The following is a 24,298-nucleotide window of genomic DNA, read 5'->3' as shown; positions in this document are numbered from 1 at the left end:
TGTAAAAAGGAATGCAAAAAAAAGGAAGAAAAAATAACTAAAAATGACTAAAAATGAAAGTAAAGTGGGGGGCTGTCATGCTCTGAAATTATTGAACTCAATGTTCAGTCCGGCAGGCTGTAGTGTGCCTAATCGGTAGATGAGATGCTGTTCCTCGAGCTTGCGTTGATGTTCACTGGAACACTGCAGCAATCCCAGGACAGAGATGTGAGCATGAGAGCAGGGGGGAGTGTTGAAATGGCAAGCAACCGGAAGCTCAGGGTCCTGCTTGCGGACTGAGCAGAGATGTTCCGCAAAGCGGTCACCCAGTCTGCGCTTGGTCTCCCCAATGTAGAGGAGACCACACTGTGAGCAGCGAATACAGTATACTACATTGAAAGAAGTACAAGTAAATCGCTGCTTCACCTGAAAGGAGTGTTTGGGGCCTGGGATAGTGAGGAGAGAGGAGGTAAATGGGCAGGTATTACACCTCCTGCGATTGCAAGGGAAGGTGCCCTGGGACGGGGATGAGGTGGTGGGGGTAACGGAGGAGTGGACCAGGGTGTCGCGGAGGGAACGATCCCTTCGGAATGCTGACAGGGGAAGGGAGGGGAAGATGCGACTGGTAGTGGCATCATGCTGGAGGTGGCGAAAATGGCAGAGGATGATCCTTTGGATATGGAGGCTGGTGGGATGAAAAGTGAGGACAAGGGGAACCCTGTCACGGTTCTGGGAGGGAGGGGAAGGGGTGAGGGTAGAGGTGCGGGGAATGGGTCGGACACGGTTGAGGGCCCTGTCAACCACAGTGGGGGGAAATCCTCGGTTGAGGAAAAAGGAGGTCATATCAGAAGCACCGTCATGGAAGGTAGCATCATCAGAGCAGATGCGTCGGAGACGGAGAAACTGGGAGAATGGAATGGAGTCCTTACAGGAGGTAGGGTGTGAAGAAGTGTAGTCGAGGTAGCTGTGGGAGTCAGTGGGCTTATAATGGATATTGGTAGACAACCTATCCCCAGAGATGGAGACAGAGAAGTCGAGGAAGGGAAGGGAAGTGTCAGAGATGGACCATGTAAAGGTGAGAGAAGGGTGGAAATTGGAAGCAAAGTTGATAAAGTTTTCGAGTTCGGGGCGGGAGCAGGAAACGGCACCGATACAGTCATCAATGTACCGGAAAAAGAGTTGGGGGAGGGGGCCTGAGTAGGACTGGAACAAAGAATGCTCGACATATCCCACAAAAAGACAGGCATAACTAGGACCCATGCGGGTACCCATAGCGACACCTTTTACTTGAAGGAAGTGCGTGGAGTTGAAGGAGAAGTTGTTCAATGTGAGAACAAGTTCAGCCAGGCGGAGGAGGGTGGTGGTGGATGGGGACTGGTTGGGCCTCTGTTCCAGGAAGAAGCGGAGAGCCCTCAAACCATCCTGGTGGGGGATGGAGGTGTAGAGCGATTGGACGTCCATAGTGAAGAGGAGGCAGTTGGGACCAGGAAACTGGAAATTGTCAAAATGACGTAGGGCGTCAGAAGAGTCACGGATGTAGGTGGGAAGAGACTGCACCAGCGGAGAAAAGATAGAGTCTAGATAGGAAGAAATAAGTTCAGTTGGGCAGGAGCAGGCTGACACAATGGGTCTGCCGGGACAGTCCCGTTTGTGGATTTTGGGAAGGAGATAGAAGCGGGCTGTCCGGGGTTGCGGGACTATGAGGTTGGAAGCTGTAGAGGGAAGATCTCCAGAGGAGATGAGGTCAGTGACAGTCCTTTGGACGGTGGCTTGATGTTCGGTGGTGGGGTCATGGTCCTCTTCTTTAGCCTCCTTGTTTCAAGAGACAATGGGTTAGTGCCTCGAGGTGGTTAGGGGTTTGTGGAGCAGCGCCTGGACTGGCTATAAAGGCCAATTCTAGAGTGACAGACTCCTTCACAGGTGCTGCAGATAAAATTGGTTGTCGGAGCTGTTACACAGTTGGCTCTTTCCTTGCACTTCTGTCTTTTTTCCTGCCAACTGCTAAGTCTCTTTGACTCACCACTCTTTAGCCCCGCCTTTATTGCTGTCCGCCAGCTCTGGCGATCACTGGCAACTGACTCCCACGTCTTGTGGTCAATGTCACAGGACTTCATGTCGTGTTTGCAGACATCTTTAAAACGGAGACATGGACGGCCGGTGAGTCTGATACCAGTGACAAGCTCGCTGTACAATGCATCCTTGGGGATCCTGCCATCTTCCATGCGGCTGATATGGCCAAGCCATCTCGAGCGCTGCTGGCTCAGTAGGGTGTATATGCTGGGGATGTTGACCGCTTTGAGGACTTCTGCGTTGGAGATATGGTCCTGCCACCTGATGCCAAAGATTCTCCGGAGGCAGGGAAGATGGAATGAGTTGAGACGTCGCTCTTGGCTGACATACATTGTCGAGGCCTCGCTGGCGTAGAGCAACGTACTGAGGACACAAGCTTGAAACATTCGGACTTTTGTGTTCCGTGTCGGTGCGCCATTTTTCCATACTCTCTTGGCCAGTCTGGACATAGCAGCGGAAGCTTTTCCCATGGGCTTGTTGATTTCTGCATCAAGAGACTGGTGGTAGTTGAGCCTAGGTAGGTGAACTCTTGAACCACTTCCAGAGCATGGTTGCCGATATTAGAGTCATAGAGTCGTACAGCATAGAAACAGGCCCTTCGGCCCACCGCATCCATGCCGAGCATAATGCCTATCTATACTAATCCCACCTGCCTGCATTAATTCCATATCCCTCTATGCCTTGCTCAGTCAAGTACCTGTCCAGATGCCTCTTAAATGTCACTACTGTTTCTGCCTCCAGCACTTCCCCAGGCGCAGCTCATTCCAGATACCCACTATTCTTTGTGTGAAAAATTTACCCCTTTGATCCCCTTTAAACCTCCTCCTCTAATCACCCCTACCATGGGAAACAGACTCTGGCTATCTACCCTATCTATGCCTCTCATAATTATATATACCTCTATCATGTCCCCTCTCAGCCTCCTTCGCTCCAGGGAAATCAGACCCAGCCTATCCAATCTCTCTTCATAACTCAAGCCCTCCAAACCAGGCAACATCCTTGTGAATCTTTTCTGCACCCTCTCTAGCTTAATCACATCTTTCCTGCAGTGCGGCGACCAGAACTGCACACAGTACTCTAAATGCAGCCTAACCAACGTTATGGATAACTGTAACATGACGTCCCAACTCTTGTACTCAATGCATCTGCCGATGAAGGCAAGCATGCCATACGCCTTCTTCACCACCCTGTCTACCTGTGTTGCCACTTTCAGGGAACTAGGTAGATTAGATTTTTAGATTAGATTAGAGATACAGCACTGAAACAGGCCCTTCGGCCCACCGAGTCTGTGCCGAACATCAACCACCCATTTATACTAATCCTACACTAATCCCATATTCCTACCAAACATCCCCACCTGTCCCTATATTTCCCTACCACCTACCTATACTAGTGACAATTTATAATGGCCAATTTACCTATCAACCTGCAAGTCTTTTGGCTTGTGGGAGGAAACCGGAGCACCCAGAGAAAACCCACGCAGACACGGAGAACTTGCAAACTCCACACAGGCAGTACCCAGAATCGAACCCGGGTCCCTGGAGCTGTGAGGCTGCGGTGCTAACCACTGTGCCGCCCTTGTCTGCATTAAACTCCATTTGCCAATCCCTTGCCCACTTTCCCATTTGATCTATATCCTGTTGTAACCTTAGACAACCTACTTCACTGTCCACTATACCACCAATTTTGGTGTCATCTGCAAACTTACTAATCATGCCCCCTACATTCTTATCCAAGTCATTAATATATATGACAAACAACAGAGGGCCCAGCACCGAACCCTGCGACACACTACTGGTCACCGGCCTCCAATCTGAAAAACAGCCCTCCACTACCACCCTCTGCCTCCTATCACCAAGCCAATTTTCTATTCAATTGGCTAGCTCACCCTGGATCCCATGTGTTCGAACTTTCTGGACCAGCCTACCGTGCGGGACCTTGTCAAAGACCTTGCTAATGTCCATGTAGACAACGTCCACTGCCCTGCCCTCGTCAATCCTCTTGGTCACCTCCTCAAAAAATTCAATCAAATTCGTGAGACATGATTTCCCATGCACAAAGCCATGCTGACTATCCCTGATCAGACCTTGCCTTTCCAAATGCATATAAATCCCGTGTCTCAGAATCCCTTCCAATAAGTTTCCCACCACTGATGTAAGGCTCACCGGCCTGTAGTTCCCTGGCTTATCCCTGCTGCCCTTCTTAAATAAAGGCACAACATTAGCTATCCTCCAGTCTTCCAGTACCTCACCTGTGGCTAACGATGATACAGAAATCTCTGCCAGGGCCCCAGCAATCTCCTCCCTTGCTTCCCATAGCATCGTAGGATACACCTGGTCAGGCCCTGGGGATTTATCCACCTTAATGCACTTCAAAACCTCCAACACCTCCTTGTTTGTAATGTTGATATGCTCTAGGATATCAGTGTTCCCTCCCTTGAACTGTACATACGGACGAGAAATATTCATTTAAGATCTCGCCCATTTCCCGTGGTTCCACATATAGATTACCACACTGATCCTTACGGGGACCTACTCTCTCCCTAGCTACCCTTTTACTCTTAATATACTTATCGAATCTTTTAGGATTCTTCTTTATCTTATCTGCCAGGGAAATGTCATGGCCCCTTTTCCCCCTCCTAATTTCCTTCTTAAGTGTAGTCCTACATCCCCTGCACTCCTCGAGGGACTCGCTCGATCCCAGCTGCGTATACCTGACATATGCCTCCTTCTTTGTCCTGAACAGACCTTCAATATCCCTCGTCAACCAAGGTTCCCTAAACTTGCCAGCCTTGCCCTTCCATCTAACAGGAACATGCCGGCCCTGAACTCTTCTTATCTAACCTGTAAAAGCCTCCCACTTGCCAAACATCCCTTTACCTGTAAACAGCCTCTCCCATTCAACTTTTGAGGGTTCCTGTCTGATGCCATCGAAATTAGCCTTCCCCCAATTTAGGATTTCAACCTGAGGACCAGTCCTATCCTTTTCCATGACTATCTTGAAGCTAGTAGAGTTATGGTCACTGGTCCCAAAGTTCTCCCCCACTGACACATCAACCACCTGCCCATCCTCATTTCCTAAGAGGAGGTCAAGTGTAGCCCCTTCTCTCATAGGGCCATCCACATACTGCTTCAGAAAACTATCCTGGACACACTTAACAAATTCTTTCCCATCTGATCCATTAGCACTAAGGCAGTCCCAGTCAATCTTACGGAAGTTAAAATCACCTACTATTACAACCCTATAATTCCTACACCTAGCTGTGAATTCCCTACATATATGCTCCTCCACTTCCCTCTGACTATTGAGGGGCCTATAGTATAATCCTATCAAAGTGATCACCCCTTTCTTATTTCTAAGTTCTACCCGTATGGCCTCGCTGGACATTCCCCCCGGGATATCCTCTCTAAGTACTGCCCTGATGTCCTCCCTAATCAATAGTGCAACTCCCCCTCCTCTCTTACCTCCATCTCTGTCATGCCAGAAGGATCGGTAACCCGGAACATTGAGCTGTCAGTCCTGCCCATCCCTCAACCACGTTTCCGTAATGGCTATAATATCACAATCCCATGTACCGATCCATGCTCTGAGTTCATCTGCCTTACCTGTAAGGCTTCTTGCATTAAAGTAAATGCAGTTTCGCCGACCAGACCTTCCACGCTCCCTGTCCTGCCCCTGCCCGGCCTGCCTATTGGACTTGCTTGCTTTAACCTCTACAATTGCCTCAACTATCTCGTCAGAGAGACTACTACTTTGGGTCCCACCCCCCTGCAAGACTAGTTTAAACCCTCCCGAGTGGTGCGAGCAAACCTCCCCGCAAGGATATTGGTTCCCCTCCAGTTTAGATGCAACCCGTCCTTCTCATACAGGTCACCTCTGCACCAGAAGAGATCCCAATGATCCAAGTAGCTGAAGCCCTCCCGCCTACACCAGCTCTTCAGCCATGCATTCATTTGCCTAATCCTCCTATTCCTACCTTCACTAGCACGTGGCACAGGGAGTAATCCTGAGATTACAACCCTAGAGGTCCTGCTTTTTAACCATCTGCCTAACTCCCTTTATTCACTTTGCAGGACCTCATCTCTCCTTCTGCCTTTGTCGTTATTGATGGCACAAAGATTGATGGCACACTAAGTCGTGTAGATGGGAACATAAAATTACAAAAAGTAGTAACTGTGGAAGTCCAAAGAGATTTTTGGATCTATGTACACAGATCATTAAAATGTAGTACCCACATATGAAAAATAACTAAAAGAATGTTGGCCTTTAGAAACAAAGGACTAGAATATAAAGGGGAAGTTTTTCTACAACTATGTGAAGTCCTGGTTCGACTGCATCTGGAGTACTTTGCAAGGTCAGAATATTGAATTCAGAAGTAACAACTTCACCTCAATGCAGCCCAGTCTCTGCCAGTCATGGATGAGCTGGACGAACAGCCAACAAAATCAGAACTCAGTAATGCCATTGATTCTCTAGCCAGTGGAAAAGCCCCTGGAAAGGACGGCATTACCCCTGAAATAATCAAGAGTGCCAAGACTGCTATACTTTCAGCACTCCATGAACTGCTTTGCCTGTGCTGGGATGAGGGAGCAGTACCCCAGGACATGCGCGATGCCAATATCATCACCCTCTATAAGAACAAGGGTGACCGCGGTGACTGCAACAACTACCGTGGAATCTCCCTGCTCCGCATAGTGGGGAAAGTCTTTGCTCAAGTCGTTTTAAACAGACTCCAGAAGCTGGCTGAGCGTGTCTACCCTGAGGCACAGTGTGGCTTTCGAACAGAGAGATCCACCGTTGACATGCTGTTCTCCCTTCATCAGATACAGGAGAAATGCGGCGAACAACAGATGCCCCTCTCCGTTGCTTTCATAGATCTCACCAAAGCCTTTGACCTCGTCAGCAGATGTGGTCTCTTCAGACTACTAGCAAAGATTGGATGTCCACCAAAGCTACTAAGTATCATCACCTCATTCCATGACAATATGAAAGGCACAATTCAGCATAGCGGTGCCTCATCAGACCCCTTTCCTATCCTGAGTGGCGTGAAACAGGGCTGTGTTCCCGCACCTACACAGTTTGGGAGCTTCTTCTCCCTGCTGTTCTCGCATGTGTTCAAGTCTTCAGAAGAAGGAATTTTCCTCCACACAAGATCAGGTGGCAGGTTGTTCAACCTTGCCCATCTGAGAGCGAAGACCAAAGTACAGAAAGTCCTCATCAGGGAACTCCTCTTTGCTGACGATGCTGCATTAACATCTCACACAAAAGAGTGTCTGCAGAGACTCATCGACAGTATTGCGGCTGCCTGCAATGAATTTGGCCTAACCATCAGCCTCAAGAAACGAACATCATGGGAAAGGACATCAGAAATGCTCCATCCATCAATATCGGCGACCACGCTCTGGAAGTGGTTCAAGAGTTCACCTACCTAGGCTCAACTATCACCACTGACCTGTCTCTCGATGCAGAAATCAACAAGCGCATGGGAAAGGCTTCCGCTGCTATATCCAGACTGGCCAAGAGAGTGTGGGAAAATGGTGCACTGACACGGAACACAAAAGTCCGAGTGTTTCAAGCCTGTGTCCTCAGTACCTTGCTCTACGGCAGCAAGGCCTGGACAATGTATGTCAGCCAAGAGCGATGTCTCAACTCATTCCATCTTTGCTGCCTCCGGAGAATCCTTGGTATCTCCGACGCAGATGTCCTCGAGGCGGTCAACATCCCCAGCATATACACCCTACTGAGCCAGCGGCGCTTGAGATGGCTTGGCCATGTGAGCCGCATGGAAGATGGCAGAATCCCCAAGGCCGTCCATGCCTCCACTTTAAAGATGTATGCAAACACAACATGAAGTCCTGTGACATTGACCGCAAGTTGTGGGAGTCAGTTGCCAGTGATTGCCAGAGCTGGCGGACAGCCATAAAGGCGGGGCTAAAGAGTGGTGAGTCGAAGAGACTTAGCAGTTGGCAGGAAAAAAGACAGAAGTGCAAGGAGAGAGCCAACTGTGTAACAGCCCCGACAACCAATTTTATTTGCAGCACCTTTGGAAGAGTCTGTCACTCCAGAATTGGCCTGTATAGCCATTCCAGGCACTGCTCCACAAGCCACTGACCTCCACAAGGTGCTTACCCATTGTCTCTCGAGACAAGAAGGCCAAAGAAGAAGAAGAAAAAAAAGTGATAATTGGGAATTTTTTTTTGGTTAATTAAAGGGATGTGGGCATCACTGGCTTTGCCAGCATTTATTGCCCAGCCCTAATTGCCCTTGACAAGGTGGTGGTGAGCTGCCTTCTTGAACCGCTGCCGTCCATGTGAGGTAGGTATACCCACAGTGCTGTTCGGAAAGGAGTTCCAGGATTTTGACCCAGTGGCAGTGAAGGAACGATGATATAGTTTCAAGTCAGGATGGTGTGTGACTTGGATGTGAATTTGCAGGTGGTGATGTTCCCATGCATCTGCTGATCTTGTCCTTCGAGGTGGTAGAGGTCACGGGTTTGGAAGGTGCTGTCTAAGGAGCCTTGGTGCATTGCTGCCATGCATCTTGTAGATGGTACACACTGCTGCCACTGTGCGTCTGTGGTGGAGGGAGTGAATGTTTGTGGATGGTGTGCCAGTCAAGCAGGCTGCTTTGTCCTGGATGGTGTCAAGCTTCTTGAGTGTTGTTGGAGCTGCACCCATCCAGGCAAGTGGAGAGTATTCCATCACACTCCTGACTTGTGCCTTGTAGATGGTGGACAGGCTTTGGGGAATCAGGAGGTGAGTTACTCGCCGCAGGATTCCTAACCTCTGACCTGCTCTTGTAGCCAAGGTATTTATATGACTACGCCAGTTCAGTTTCTGGTCAATGGTAGCCTCTAGGATGTTGATGGTGGGGGATTCAGCAATGGTAATGACATTGAATGTCAAGGGGAGATGGTTACATTCTCTCTTGTTGGAGATGGTCATTGCCTGGCACTTGTGTGGCGCAAATGTTACTTGCCACTTATCAGCCTAAGCCTGGATATTGTCCAGGTCTTGCTGTATTTCTACACGGACTGCTTCAGTATCTGAGGAATCGCTCACGGTGCTGAACATTGTGCAATCATCAGCGAACATCCCCACTCCTGAACTTATGGTTGAAGGAAGGTCATTGATGAAGCAGCTGAAGATGGTTGGGCCTTGGACACTACCCCGAGGAACTTCTGCAGTGATGTCCTGGAGCTCAGATGATAGACCTCCAACAACCACAGCTATGCTTCCTTTGTGCTAGGTATGACTCCAGCCAGCGGAGGGTTTTTCCCGTGATTCCCATTGACTCCAGTTTTGCTAGGGCTCCTTGATGCCATACGCGGTCAAATGCTGCCTTGATGTCAAGGGCAGTCACTCTCATGTCACCCCTTGAGTTCAGCTGTTTTGTCCATGTTTGAACCAAGGCTGTAATGAGGTCAGGAGCTGAGTGGCCCTGGCGGAACCCAAACTAAGCTTCACTGAACAGGTTATTGCTAAGCAAGTGCTGCTTGCTGGCACTGTTGATGACACCTTCCATCACTTTACTGATGATTGAGAGTAGACTAACGGGGCGGTAATTGGCGGGGTTGGATCTCTCCTGCTTTTTGTGTCGAGGACATACCTGGGCAATTTTCCACATTGCAGGGTAGATGCCAGTGTTGTAGCTATACTGGAACAGCTTGGTTAGGGGTGCGGCAAGTTCTGGAGCACAGGTCTTCAGTACTATTGCCGGAATATTGTCAGAGCCCATAGCCTTTACAGTATCCAGTGCCTTCAGTTGTTTCTTGATATCATGCAGAGTGAGTCGAATTGGCTGAAGTCTGGCATCTGTAATGCTGTGGACTTCAGGAGGGGGCCGACATGGCACTTCTGAATGAAGATTGTTGCAAATGCTTCAGCCTTATCTCTTCCTCTGATGTTCTTGGCTCCCCCATCATTGACGATGCGGATATTTGTGGAGCCACCTCCTCCAGTTAGTTGTTTAATTGTCCACCACCATTCACGACTGGATGTGGCAGGACTGCAGAGCTTAGATCTGATCCATTGGTTATGGGATCGCTTAGTTCTGTCTATTGCATGCTGCTTATGCAGTTTGGCATGCAAGTAGTCCTGGGCTGTAGCTTCACCAAGTTGACAGCTCATTTTGAGGTATGCCTGGTGCTGCTCCTGGCATGCCCTCCTGCACTCTTCATTGAACCAGGGTTGGTCTCCTGACTTGATGGTAATGGTCGAGTGGGGGATATGCCAGGCCATGAGGTTACAGATTGTAGTTGAGTACAATTCTGCTGCTGCTAATGGCCCACAGCGCCTCATGGATGCCCAGTTTTGCATTGCTAGATCTGTTCGAAATCTATCCCATTTAGCACGGTGGTAGTACCACACAACACAATGGATGGTATCCTCAGTGTGAAGGTGGGACATCGTCTCAACATGGACTGTGAGGTGGTCAGCTGAATGGAGATAGCTCATGTTGGTGCAAGGAGTGCCAGTATTTATATTTGCTTAATAAAAATAATTAAATATTGGTATCCTTGTAAATCAAACATTCTAGCTTTCATTGTGCCACCCTACATTTTCCACACAGTATGGAAACATTTAATAGAGTGGAAGACAAAACATTATAAGTAGAATGAAGCCATTTTATGTTAACCTTTTGTTAACCTCATAGAGTCATACAGCACTGAAACGGGCCCTTCGGCCCACCGAGTCTGTGCTGACCATCAACCACCCATTTATACTAATCCTACATTAATCCCGTATTCCCTACCACATCCCCACCTTCCCTCAATTCTCCTGCCACCTACCTACACTCGGGGCAATTTACAATGGTCAATTTACCTATCAACCTGCAAGTTTTTGGCTGTGGGAGGAAACCGGAGCACCCGGTAGAAACAGGGAGAACTTGCAAACTCCACACAGGCAGTACCCAGAACCGAACCCAGGTCACTGAAGTTGTGAGGCTGCAGTGCTAGCCACTGCACCACTCCTACCAATACAGTCATGGACGGAAGCATCTGCGGCAGGCAGATTGGTGACGACGAGGTCAAGTATGTTTTTCCCTCTTGGTTCCCCCACCAGCTGCCGCAGACACAGACTAGCAGCTATGTCCTTTAGTACTCAGCCAGCTCGGTCAGTAGTGGTGCTACCGAGCCACTCTTGGTGATGGACATTGAAGTTATCCACCCAGAGTACATTCTGTGCCCTCGCCACCCTCAGTACTTCCTCCAAGTGCTGTTCAACATGGAGAAGTACTGACTCATCCGCTGAGGGAGGTAATCAGTTGGAGGTTACCTTGCCCATGTTTGACCTGATGCCATGAGACTTCATGTTAAGAACTCCTAGGGCAACGCCCTCCCTACTGTAGACCACTGTCCCGCCACCTCTGCCCTGCGGGTGGGACAGGACATACCCAGGGATAGTGATTGCAGGTTCTGGGACATTGTCTGTAAGGTATGATTCCGTGAGTATGACTATGTCAGGCTGTTGCTTGACTACTTTGTGGGACAGCTCTCCCAACTTTGGCATAAGCCCCCAGATATTAGTAAGGAGGACTTTGCAGGGTCGACAGGGCTGGGTTTGCCGTTGTCGTTTCCGGTGCCTAAGTCAATGCTGGGTGGTCCATCTGGTTTCATTCCTTTTTATTGACTTCGTAGCGGTTAAGTACAACTGCGTGGCTTGCTAGGCCATTTCAAAGGGCATGTAAGAGTTAATCACATTGCTGTGGGACTGGAGTCACATGTCGGTCAGACCCGGTCAGGACAGCAGATTTCCTTCCCTGAAGGACATCAGTGAACCAGATGGGTTTGTACAACAATCGACAATGGTTTCATGGCCATCATTAGACTAGTTTTTAATTCCTGATTTATTAACTAACTTCAAATTCCACCTTCTGCTGTCGTGGGATTCGAACCCACATCTCCAGATCAATACCCTGGGTCTCTGGGTTACTAGTCCAGTGATAATAGCACTACGCCATCGCCTACCCTGAATTGCTACCATGGGGAGTAGTTGAGGTGACCAGCATCGAAGGATGTCGAGGCACAGGAGACAGTACAAAAAGATTTACAAAGATGAAACCAGAGCTGCAAGGTTACACTTGCCAAGAAAGGGAGTGAATGAGGTGAATTGTATGGATGTATTGAAGGGGAAGTTAGATCGGCCTAGGAGGGTGAAGTGACTAGAGTGCTATGCTGAGTTATATGAGGAAGGATGGGAGGTAAGTGGAACACACACACTGGCTCTGTTGACGCGCGCTACATTCTATGCAATGTTAGCGCGACACGTGCTTTCTCCCTGCGCTGGGCTGGGGGAAGGTGTGATGGACGCCTGCGCACTGGGTTGGGGAAAAGGTGTGAATTACGCATGCGTATTGACAGCGGGTTGCCGGATGCAGCGCATGCGCATCAGCAGCTGAGGAGCGAGCGTCAGCGCCATCTTGTCCAGCCTGGGTTTGAGTGAGAGCGGCTGCAATGGCGGAGGACAGCGCGACTGTGATGTCTGCTGCCGAGGGCGGCTTGCGCAGGATCGTCGATCTCAGAGTGGTGGATTTGAAAGTGGAGCTGAAAAAGAGAAATCTCGATACTAACGGCAACAAAAGCGCCCTGATGGAACGACTGCGGCAGGTGAGGGGCTTGGTGGGGAGGACTGGAAGAGAGGGGTGGGTGAGTTGGGTGGGGAGGTTAGGAGAGGTGGGCGGGCAGAGGGGTGGGGCTGGGTGGGGCTGGATTTCGGTGGGTGGGGAGGAGAGGGGTGGGGCTGGATTTGGGGGGGTGGGGGGAGATCGTGGGGGTGGGTGGGTGGGGCTTGGGGTGGGTGGGGCTGGGGGGAGGAGAGGGGTGGGGATGGGGGTGGGTGGGGCTGGGGGGAGGAGAGGGGGGGAGAGGGGTAGGGCTGGTGGGTGGGGGGGGAGAGGGGTGGGTAGGCGAGGGGTGGGGCTGGTGATAGGTAGGTGGGTGGGTAGGTGAGGGGTGGGGCTGGGGATAGGTAGGTGGGTGGGTAGGTGAGGGGTGGGGCTGGGGATAGGTGGGTGGGTAGGAGAAGGGTGGGGCTGGGGATAGGTGGGTGGGTAGGAGAGGGGTGGGGCTGGGGATAGGTGGGTGGGTAGGAGAGGGGTGGGGCTGGGGATAGGTGGGTGGGTAGGAGAGGGGTGGGGCTGGGGATAGGTGGGTGGGTAGGAGAGGGGTGGGGCTGGGGATAGGTGGGTGGGTAGGAGAGGGGTGGGGCTGGGGATAGGTGGGTGGGTAGGAGAGGGGTGGGGCTGGGGATAGGTGGGTGGGTAGGAGAGGGGTGGGGCTGGGGATAGGTGGGTGGGTAGGAGAGGGGTGGGGCTGGGGATAGGTGGGTGGGTAGGAGAGGGGTGGGGCTGGGGATAGGTGGGTGGGTAGGAGAGGGGTGGGGCTGGGGATAGGTGGGTGGGTAGGAGAGGGGTGGGGCTGGGGATAGGTGGGTGGGTAGGAGAGGGGTGGGGCTGGGGATAGGTGGGTGGGTAGGAGAGGGGTGGGGCTGGGGATAGGTGGGTGGGTAGGAGAGGGGTGGGGCTGGGGATAGGTGGGTGGGTAGGAGAGGGGTGGGGCTGGGGATAGGTGGGTGGGTAGGAGAGGGGTGGGGCTGGGGATAGGTGGGTGGGTAGGAGAGGGGTGGGGCTGGGGATAGGTGGGTGGGTAGGAGAGGGGTGGGGCTGGGGATAGGTGGGTGGGTAGGAGAGGGGTGGGGCTGGGGATAGGTGGGTGGGTAGGAGAGGGGTGGGGCTGGGGATAGGTGGGTGGGTAGGAGAGGGGTGGGGCTGGGGATAGGTGGGTGGGTAGGAGAGGGGTGGGGCTGGGGATAGGTGGGTGGGTAGGGGTGGGGCTGGGGATAGGTGGGTGGGTAGGGGTGGGGCTGGGGATAGTTGGGTGGGGAGGGGAGGGGAGGGGTGGGTGGGGGGTCGGGGAGAGGGGTGGGTGGGGGATCGGGGAGAGGGGTGGGTGGGGGGTCAGAGAGCGGGGAGAGGGGTGGGTGGGGGGTCAGAGAGGGGGGAGAGAGGGGTGGGTGGGGGGTCAGAGAGGGGGGAGAGAGGGGTGGGTGGGGGGTCAGAGAGGGGGGAGAGAGGGGTGGGTGGGGGGTCAGAGAGGGGGGAGAGAGGGGTGGGTGGGGGGTCAGAGAGGGGGGAGAGAGGGGTGGGTGGGGGGTCAGAGAGGGGGGAGAGAGGGGTGGGTGGGGGGAGAGAGGGGTGGGTGGGGGGTCAGAGAGGGGGGAGAGAGGGGTGGGTGGGGGGTCAGAGAGGGGGGGGTGGGGGGTCAGAGAGGGGGGGGAGAGGGGTGGGTGGGGGGTCAGAGAGGGGGGTCAGAGAGGGGTGGGTGGGGGTCAGAGAGGGGGGGGAAGAGAGGGGGGAGGGTGGGGGGGGAGAGGGGGGGAGAGGGGGGGAGGGTGGGGGGAGAGAGAGGGGTGGGTGGGTGGGGGGGGAGAGAGGGGTGGGTGGGGTGGGGGGAGAGGAGTGGGGTAGAGGGGTGGGTGGGCTGGGGGGAGAGGAGAGGGCTGGGTGGAGTGGGGTGGGGTGGAGAGGAGAGGGCTGGGTGGAGTGGGGTGGGGTGGAGAGGGAGAGGGGTGGGTGGGGTGGAGAGGGAGAGGGGTGGGTGGGGTGGAGAGGAGGGGGATGTGGGGGGAGAAGACGGGGATGCGGGGGGGAAGGAGAGGAGGGTGGTGGGTGCGGGGGGGAGGAGAGGAAGGGGGAGGAGGGTGGGTAGGGGTTGTGCGGAAGGAGGGTCGATATGTGGGTGGGTGAGGGTGGTGGGGAGGGGATGAGCATAGGGGGAGGAGGGGTGGATGGGGAGAGCGGAGGGTGAGTGAGAAGATGGGAGGAGAAATGGGCTGGGAGAGAAACTGCAGATCTTCAGGTCTGTTGAGCAATCCAGAGAATTGAGATGTTTCGTCTTTTTTTATTAATTTCATTGTAAGTTAATATGAATTGTGGAAGCCTGTAGGTTTGAAACATAGCCGTAACTTTAAAACATTTCAACGTGACTTTTTTATTGGTTGTGATAAACTTCTTTGTGAGGAGAAAGTGCTAAGCCTTTTGTACTTGTGCTCTCGAAGGAATGAGTGACTTTCTTAGTTATAGTGGTCATCAATTTGCATTAACAATGAAAAATGTGCTTTAATGGCACTTTTAAATTAGAAAACTGCCCCATGGCACTTCCAGGGGGATTTAGGTTAGGTAACCAGAAGATTAGAGCTTTTACTAAGGCTTTTAAAAGATAGAGTCACAGAGGAAAATACATTTCGGGAGGGAATGGAACTGGAACGTGTGCTACCAGTGGTAGGAAAAAGAGTGACAGGCAATGTGCTGAAGGTGGAGTCGGGAGTGCTGAAGGAAATGCCAAGGAGGGAACAAGGCCTTTGGGGTGTTTAAAGATGAGGAGGGTGTAAAATACAGAGTTGGTGATTAGGTAACCAGTAAAGATCAGTGAGAATAGAGGGCACGAGTGGCTAAATGTTGAATGATCGGAGTAGGGAGAATGGAAGGTGGTTGGCAAGGAGGATGTTGGAGAAATCGATTGAAAAGTTGACAAGTGTAGTGGCAGTGGATGTAAGGGAGGTATGGGTAGCAATTCTGATGTGTGGTAGGATACAGGGTTGGCAACTCGAGCACTAAGAATTGCCTGGTATTCCAGCTGGATTAAGTGGTCAGGGAACAGGCCTTTCAGCCTGTTGAGCCTTTTCAGCCTTTCAGTTCGATCATGGCTGATGTGCACCTGAACTCCATTTTCTTGCCTTGATTCCATAACCCCTTCATACTCTTGTCTAACAAAAATCTGTTGAAATTTCAAGCCCTTTCTGTTTCAACAGTTTTTTGAAGGGTAGAGTTCCAGATTTCCATTAGCCTTTATGCGAAGAAGTGTTTTCTGCCATCAACTGAAGTGGCCTAACTGAAGAGAAAATAATTTCAATCTACCTTATCAACTTTTCATAAACATCTCAATTAAATCACTACTTAATAATCTATACTAGGGAATACAAGCCAGTCTATGAAACTGTCCTCATAATATAACCCCTTTGTCCCCAGTATTACTCTGGTGAATCTGCACCCCCTCCGAGGCCAGTATATCCTTCCCGAGGTGAGGTGCCCAGAACTGAGCATAGTATGTCAGATGGGGTCTAGTTCGAGCTTGTGGCATGCAAATCAGTGAAATAAGAGAATAGCTGATCATCATCTCTGGTTGGAACTTGTGGCTTTTGATTAGAGTGGTTAATGACAAAATCTTGCCCAGGAACAAGCCATGAGGGTTGCTAGTAGCTGCGACTAAGCTTTCGATTGTTTGCCACCTGCCTTGTAGGGAGATTGATATCAATAATATGTCTGTACAACATTCCACTGCCAATGTGTTGAGTACACACAGAGGATATGTTGGTAGTAGATTTTGGAAATTGACTAAGGTCCGTTCCATGATAGCTTAATTTTGATAACTTGATTGTCTACTTGATAAGTTGTTGGAGATAAATTGCTCTCTTAATGAGTCTATGTAATTTATAGTGCTGTAAATAATTCTTAGAAAAACTTCATTTTAAGCATGATTTTGTTTTTTTAACATTACTCATTATCTGACTTGCAAACAATTATCGGTGGATCTCGATTTGCAAGAATTGAAAAATTATCCCAAGCAAGAAAAGAAATTGGGTGCAAAGAGCTAATTAGCAACTTTAACCAGAACTGGCCCAAACAGTAACCTAATGTTACTGCAAAATACCGTGTAACAATGCAACAGCATTCGAATGACCAAAATGCTGCAATCTTGATCAGGATATCAGCCAACTCTTGCATTTTCTGAAGTAAACTCGTAGATGTCCATTGCTCATGGTAAATCAGATGGTAAGCTGTTTGATTAGGTCAAGACTGTGAAACATATTGTACTTTCTTAGGTGTTTTAAAACCACAACGTCAAGTTATTATAAGAAAATGCAGCCTGAGGCAAATCCGAGTTTACAGTAGGTGAAGGAGGTTAACAGATTGCAAGGTGCTTGTATATTTTTGGTCCCAAGAGATTGCTCTGAAATGACAATCATACCGATCTATGTGATGGACTATTTCAAAACTTAAAGGAGATCCATGGCTGTTTTTATCAATTTACTATTGGAGGGTTGTGTTGTGTCCTACAGTACTTAAATTACAGGTTTGAACTTTTTGCCCACTATTAGATTACATAGCGATCAATATCAACGTTATAGCTGGTAATGGAATGCTGGACTTTTGTGAGAAACAGTAAATTTGTAGGGATCTCTAGGTTTGTAGCAGATGTACCCCGTACTCTCAGCAATGTTCGCAATCATACAATGAGACAGTGTGGCAGGTGTTTTTTTGGCCCATTTTACCTGTGCCAGCTCTTTGGTAGAGCTATCCATTAAGCTTTTTCTTCATAGCCCGTACTTGTATTCCTTTCAAGTACTTAGGCAAATCTCTTGAATATTGCTATTGAATCTGCTTCCAACATCCTTTCAGGCAGTGCCATTCCAGATCACAGCAATTTGCTTTGTTTAAAACAAAAATCCTCATGTTGCCGCTGGTTCTTTTGTCAATTACTGATTCTTCCACTGGAAACAATTTCTCTTCATTAACTCTATCAAAATCTTGATTTTTAACACCTTTATCAAATCTCCCTTAACCTACCCTAGTTTGAGAAGAACTCCAGCTTCTCTTTTCTCTTTAAATAGCTAAAGCCCCTCATCCCGAGAACCATTCTAGTGAATCTTTTGCATCCTCTTGAAGGCCTTGATATCCTTCCTAAAGAATATTGTTCAGAATTGAACACGGTACTCCAGCTGAGGTCGAACCAGTCTCATAAAGGTTTAGTGTAACTTCCTTGTTTTTAGAAACATAGGAAATAGGAGCAGGTGTAGGCCACTCGGCCCCTTAAGCTTGCTCTGCCATTCAACTCGATCATGGCTGATCTACCTTAATGCCATTTTCTCTCACTATCCCCATATCCCTTGATATCTTTAATATCTAGAAATCTATCATTCTCTGTCTTTAATATACTCAATGACTGAGCCTCCACAGCCTTCTGGGGTAGAGAATTTCAAAGATTCACCACCTTCTGAGTGAAGAAATTCCTCCTTATCTCAGTCCTAAGTGGCTTACCTCTTATTGTGAGACTGTGAACCGTGGTTCTGGACCTCCCAGCCAGGGGAAACATCCTTCCTGCATCTAACCTGTCGAGCCCTGTAAGAATTTTGTATGCTTCAATGAGATCACCTCTCATTCTTCTGAACGGTAGAGAATATAGACACAGTATCCTCAATCTCTCCTCATAGAACAATCCTGCCATCCTAGGGATCTGTCTGGTGAATCTTCATTGTACACTCTCCATGGTCCTTGGGTAAGGAGACCAAAACTGTGCACAATACTCCAGGTGTGGTCTCACCTAGGCTTAATACAATTGCAATAAGACTTCTTTACTCCTGTACTTAAATCCTCTTGCAGTACCATTTGTCTTCCTAATTGCTTGCTGCACCTGCATGTTAGCTTTCAGTGACTTATGAAGAAGGCCACCCAGATCCCTCTGGAAGTCAACACTTCCCAATCTCATCATTTAAGAAATGCTGTGCATTTCTGTTTTTCCTACCAAAGTGGATAGCTTCACATTTGTCCACATTATATTCCATCTGCCATGTTTTTGTCCACTCACTTAGCCTGTTTAAGTTCCCTTGAAGCCTCTTGATAGCCTCCTCATAACTCAGATTCCAGCCTAGTTTTGTGTTTCAGCAAACTTGGAAATATTTCATTTGGTCCGCACATCCGAATCATTGATAGAGATTGTGATGAGCTGGGGCCCAAGCAATGATCCTTGCAGTATCCCACTAGTAACAGACTGCCATCCTGAGAATGACCAGTTTATTCCTACTCTGTTTTCTGTCCGTTAACCAATTCTCAATCCAAGCCATTATATTATCCCCAATCCCATATGCTTTAATTTTGCTTTCTAACCTCCTGTGTGGGATCTTATAAAAAATCTTTTTGTACTCTATTTATAATGCCAAGGATCCCATGTGCATTTTTAACAACCTTTTGAGCCTTTTGATACACGTCCACCTCCAGCTCTCTTTGTCCCTGCACCTTCTTTAAATTGTGCCATTCACATTGTCTCTCCTCAATCTTCTTACTAATAATCACCTCACACTAAAGCATGGCTACCCGACCAGACCCAATGACGTGTCGGGTTCGGGTTGGGTCTCTCTTCCGGGTCCAGCATTCGGGTCGGACTGGACGTGGACAGTGCTGCCTTGCTCCGGGAAGTAATCTTCAAATGAACGTTCAAAACGTCAAGGCGGAAAACATGCAGTCCGGACTCCGCACTTAGCAGTAAAGCCTGGCTACCCAACCAAACCCGACTACGTTTGTCGGGTCGGGTATTTAAATAAACTAAAGGAGCTGGGTCGGGTTAGGGTTGGCTGTTGTCAGGTAGGATCCGGGTTGGGTTTTAATTTTATACCTGAGTCAGGCTTTACCTCGCACTCTTCTGTGTTAAATTTCATCTGCCATGTGTCTGTCCGTTTCACCACTCGATCCTCCTGAAGTCTGTTACTGTCCTTATTGCTTACTACATTTCCAAGTTCTGTATCAGATGAGAAATTTGAAATTATGCCCTGTTTACCCAAATCCAGCCCAAGTACCAACTGCTGATGAACCCCTCCAGTCAGAAAAACAACCATTCACCACTACTCTCTGTCCCTTAGCCAAATTTGTATCCAGCTGCCATTGTCATTTTATTCCCATAGGCTTTAATTATGTTGACCAGTCGATAATGTGATATGCTTTTTGAAAGTCCATTTACATATCAACCGCACTCCTTTCATGAACCCTTTCTGTTACTTCATTAAGAACTCGATCAAGTTAGTGAAACATAATTTGTCTTTAACAAAACCATGATGCCTTTAATTTATTAGCCCACACTTTTCCAATTGTCAACTACCAATTCTGTCTTCAGGAAAATGTCTCAGACAATTGTCTTTAAAAGTTTCCCCACCTTAGGCATTAGGCTCACTAACCTGTAGTTGCTGGATTTGTCAGTCTCTCCTTTTTGAAACGGGTGTAACATTTGCAATCCTTCAGTTCTTTGGCATCATCCGATAACCAAGGAAAATTGGAAGATTGTGTTCAGAGCCTCCACCATTTCCACGCTTGTTGGTTGGTTGGCATCCATCCATCTACGAAAGATGATGGACACAGCAAACAATCCATTTAAGTGGGGTGTTTTCTCTTGGTGCCACGTTTTTGATAGCTGTGAATGCCAATCCTTGAGAGGCAGATTCTGCCACAAGTGCTGCACCTGAAGCTGCCAAGTGATGCTGTGAGGAGTTGTTTTTGACGTTGGCGTCTGTTGCCAAGCTGCTGTAGCAACTGGTCGTCATGGCAGTACACACCCAGTCCACAAGATGCATTGCTATTTCCCTCTTTGGTCAACTTGTGACTCCCAGGTGCGATAGTTGACATTTAGGGCCTTCATGTCACGCTTGCAAGCATCCTTGAAGCAGAGCTTTGGGGGCCCCGGCTGCCTCACCATACAGAAGGTCCTTGGGTATGCGACTGTCTTCCATTCTGTGAACGTGTCCGATCCACCGAAGCTGCCTCTGTTTGATTTGTGTCAACACAATTGGCAGCTTTGCCTTTGAGAGTATTGCCACATTGGCGATTTGTCCTGCCACGATATACCCATAATGCGCCACAGACAGTGAAGATGGAAATTAGAGTTTCTTTTCCTGATAGCTGAATTACAGCCAGGTGAGGTGGGGTCTCGGGTTCCCCTTTAGCTCTTCGTCTTATTTGACCGCAACAAGGTTTATTCCTTTTTTAAGAACAGTGCTTGTGCTTACCACCTCAGTAAGTGTTTTACCTTATTCCTCTAATGTAATTACAAAAGAATCAGTTGGACAGGTTTTCTTGCGTTTAAACAAGAAAGAGGTAAGTTTATTATACTTAACACGAACCTGATTTAAAAATAGTAAAAATATACGCATTCATGCACAGATTCACACGAGAATCCCACACACACGCTTATAGATTACAGTGGGAAACAGATTGGTTGTTGGATTAAAGTCCAGAATAAATACAACTTAAATACAGTCAGTAAATCCAGTAGTCCTCAGCTGAAGCTGTATTCTTGAAGTCGTCACTGGTCAAAGTGCACTTTGGTTGGCTTGCTTTGCTGAGAGTTTTCTTGAAGGCAAAATTGGTAGTTGATTCTCTTCCCCTGGTTGCTGGCTGTTGCGGCTTGGAGGGTCCCCAGTCACGGCTCGTTCTTTCCTTGATATTTTCTGGGGAGAGAGACAAAGGGGAGCAGCCGCCTGCTTCATTACTGCATACTCAGTTTCTGCTGTCTGTGTGACAAAACTTTCAGTTTCTTCCGAGATGAGCAAAAAGTCACATTGTTCTGTCAATCCCCTTTGTTTTTAATGAGGTCCAAAACTCCTCTTCGGTGAGGTTGCCAGTGTGTACCCCCAAAAAAAATCTCCACTTATGAATGCCTCAGGATGACTTTGAATGGCTCGCTAACGAGGATCATCTGGCTAATCTTCTCATTTAGCCAAAGCATTGTTCTGGCTGGGCTTCTTGTTAGACTGTTCGTCTCCAGTCCAATCTCCTGTTGTTCCAAATATTAATTGCATTGACCATCTTGGCTGCGAGTTTTTTAAAAAATTAACTTGTAGGATTTTTCCTGTTAAATTTCTATGGTAAGTTTCCAACTGATGAAATTAAAATGTCCCATTTGGCATATCGGGTTTTCCTGACAGCTGTAAGTCGTTCATGTTTCACAGCCATACAGCAAAGTGCTGAGAGCACAGGCCTTATAAACCATCAGCTCAATCCTAAGGGTCAGCTTGGTGTTATCCCATACGCATTTTGTAGTTTTCGCAAGGTTGAACTGGCCAAGTTGGCTCCTGGCAGTCGGCTCCCTTGGGAGCTCCACTGTTCATGTCTATCTGTGGTCATCTGCCATCTTTTGCTCTTCCCACTAAATCCTCTCTTCTGTTTAAGTTCCCCTGATTCTAACAGTGGGTACATTTTTAGCCCAAACTTCATTTCCACCCTTACCATTTCTCAGTAATATAGGATACATTTCCTCTGGACCAGGTGACTTTTCTCTTGAGGACTGACGCTGTTTTAAAGTACCTCGAGTTTATTTTTATCCTATTTAGAGTGGCTACCATTTCCTCCTTTTACTGCTACATTGGCAGCAGCATCTTTTCAGAGAAGACAAATACAAAGTATTAATTTCATACTTTAGATATGCCCTTTGCCTCCATAGGAACCTTTTTGGTTCCTAAATCAGCCCGACCCTTTGACTGCCCTTTTAGTTATGTTTCTAAAAGACTTTTGTGCTCCTTTTATGTTACCCGCTGGTCTATTCTCATGGACTCTCTTTATCTTTCACTACTTCTTTTAGGTCTCCTGTTGTACTAACTTGCTTACCTATGTCACTGCTGAAATCTATCACCTGGAGCTATCAGGTGTGGCTGACCTCTTAGTTTCCAGAGTACAATGGCACCATATAACAATTCTGACTTTGCCCAATACTAATGATTTGATTCTGGTCTTCAGGTAATACAAGAGGAAGGAGGAAATCCTGATGAAATTTCAATCAGCCCAGAGACCCCAAGCAATAGGACATCAAAAAGAATGGGGAAAGGTAGGAGAAAAATACACTTCCAAGATGCAGATATTAAAATATTTTGCTTAGGTGTATTTTTATGTTTGCTTATTGAACTGAGATATTATTAGAAAGTGGAATGTTTTCCCTTTAAGGACCCTGTTAGTGTTGATTGAAGCTCCCTATAAGCTGCCTCAAGTTAAGAGTGTGACATTTCCTTTACCCACGTTGGCCATCCTTGGAACCTTTGCAAGTCAGAGAAGACACTTTGGATCAGTATGGGCTGCATTTAAGCCCAGAGGGCAGCAGTCACCAGTTAGTAGCCTTAACCCACTGCAACATGCAGTCCACAACAATCTATGGTTGCTCCTGGAAAATAAAAATGCAATTAACATGTTGTTTACATGCTTGTTCTTTAGGCTGCAGAGTTGAGGATTGTGAGACCGAAGACTATGCAGAAGAGGATTTTGGTGGAAAGCAGGCAAGTGATTTCACAGCACTGATGTCTCAAATAAATTATTTCATAGCAATAGTTATTCACAGCTAACTGACTACATGCACTCCCCATTTAATTTCCACAGGTATATTTTTGAAGATGTTCCTTTAAATGTTTATTTTAGTTAGTGCTTCTCCTGCCCATGGCATGATATACTCCTTACCTCATGTGGACAGAAACGCCAGCTTTGAAGGTTGACCCCAGAAGAGTTGTGTACAGCTTTGTTAACAGAAAATGCAACAGCTCCAAATAATATCTCAGTTGCTTTTATGAAAGCAGACCTCTCTCATTCTGGATGTGTGCATTGTTTCATTCTGCATTGAAGAGTAACAGCAGTCATGTGACACTTTTTTGCATTGCCTTTCCAAAACAAACATTGAAACTTTGTTTCATTCTGCTCATTTGATTGCTTAAATGGTTGAGGATCCTGTATAACATAGAATATTGCATTCAGACCATTCCTCATCTCCCCCATGACGGCAGACCTGAATTTCTTTGCTGCTGACAGGTCCTGAGACCTCTGTCTGCCACATTGCTGCACCTGAATACCCTGCAGTGTTGCCACTTTGCAGAAACCACTCCTGTACCCAAATCCCAAACTGTCCCACTGCAATGAAGAATAAAACCAGATGCACCACCCAGCAGCAAAGGAGGCACTGGAAATGACAAAGGCACACCCGGCCCAGTTGACCCTGCAAAGTCGTCCTCGCTAACATCGGGGGGCTTGTGCCAAAATTAGGAGAGCTGTCCCACAGATTGGTCAAGCAACAGCCTAATTTAGTCATACTCAGCAGATTATACCCTACAGCCAATGTCCCAGATTGCTTGATTACCAGCAATTTGTATCATCTACAAGATGCACTGCAACAACTTGCCAACGCTCCTTTGACAGCACCTTCCAAATCAGCGACCTCTGCCACCTCGAAGGACAAGGGTAGCAGACACATGAGAACAAAACCACCTGCAAGTTTTCCTCCAAGTCTCGCACCATCCTGACTTGGAAACATATCGCGTTCCTTCATGGTTGCTGGGTCAAAATCCTGGAATCCCTTCCTAATGGCACTGTGGGAGTACCTTCATCAGATGGACTGCACCAGTTCAAGAAGGTGCTCACCACCACCTTCTCAGGCAATTAGGGGTGCGCAGTA

At 48.4% G+C, this 24,298-nt stretch overlaps 1 protein-coding gene across 3 annotated transcripts in view; it reads left to right on the top strand.

Moving 5' to 3' along the window:
- The first annotated feature begins 12,446 nt into the window (after positions 1 to 12,446).
- LOC137351811 (scaffold attachment factor B1-like) overlaps positions 12,447 to 24,298 on the top strand; it is a 115,512-nt gene continuing 103,660 nt past the window's right edge. For all 3 annotated transcript variants that reach the window (XM_068016666.1, XM_068016665.1, XM_068016667.1), the window contains exons 1-3: positions 12,447 to 12,658; positions 22,606 to 22,693; positions 23,074 to 23,135. In XM_068016666.1, the coding sequence (XP_067872767.1) occupies positions 12,506 to 12,658; positions 22,606 to 22,693; positions 23,074 to 23,135 (303 nt within the window). In that variant the 5' untranslated portion in view covers positions 12,447 to 12,505. The remainder of the gene's footprint in view (positions 12,659 to 22,605; positions 22,694 to 23,073; positions 23,136 to 24,298) is intronic.

This window comes from Heterodontus francisci, chromosome 36, assembly GCF_036365525.1.
Source record: "Heterodontus francisci isolate sHetFra1 chromosome 36, sHetFra1.hap1, whole genome shotgun sequence".
NCBI lineage: Eukaryota > Metazoa > Chordata > Chondrichthyes > Heterodontiformes > Heterodontidae > Heterodontus > Heterodontus francisci.
This window is presented reverse-complemented; position numbering and strand designations above follow the sequence as displayed.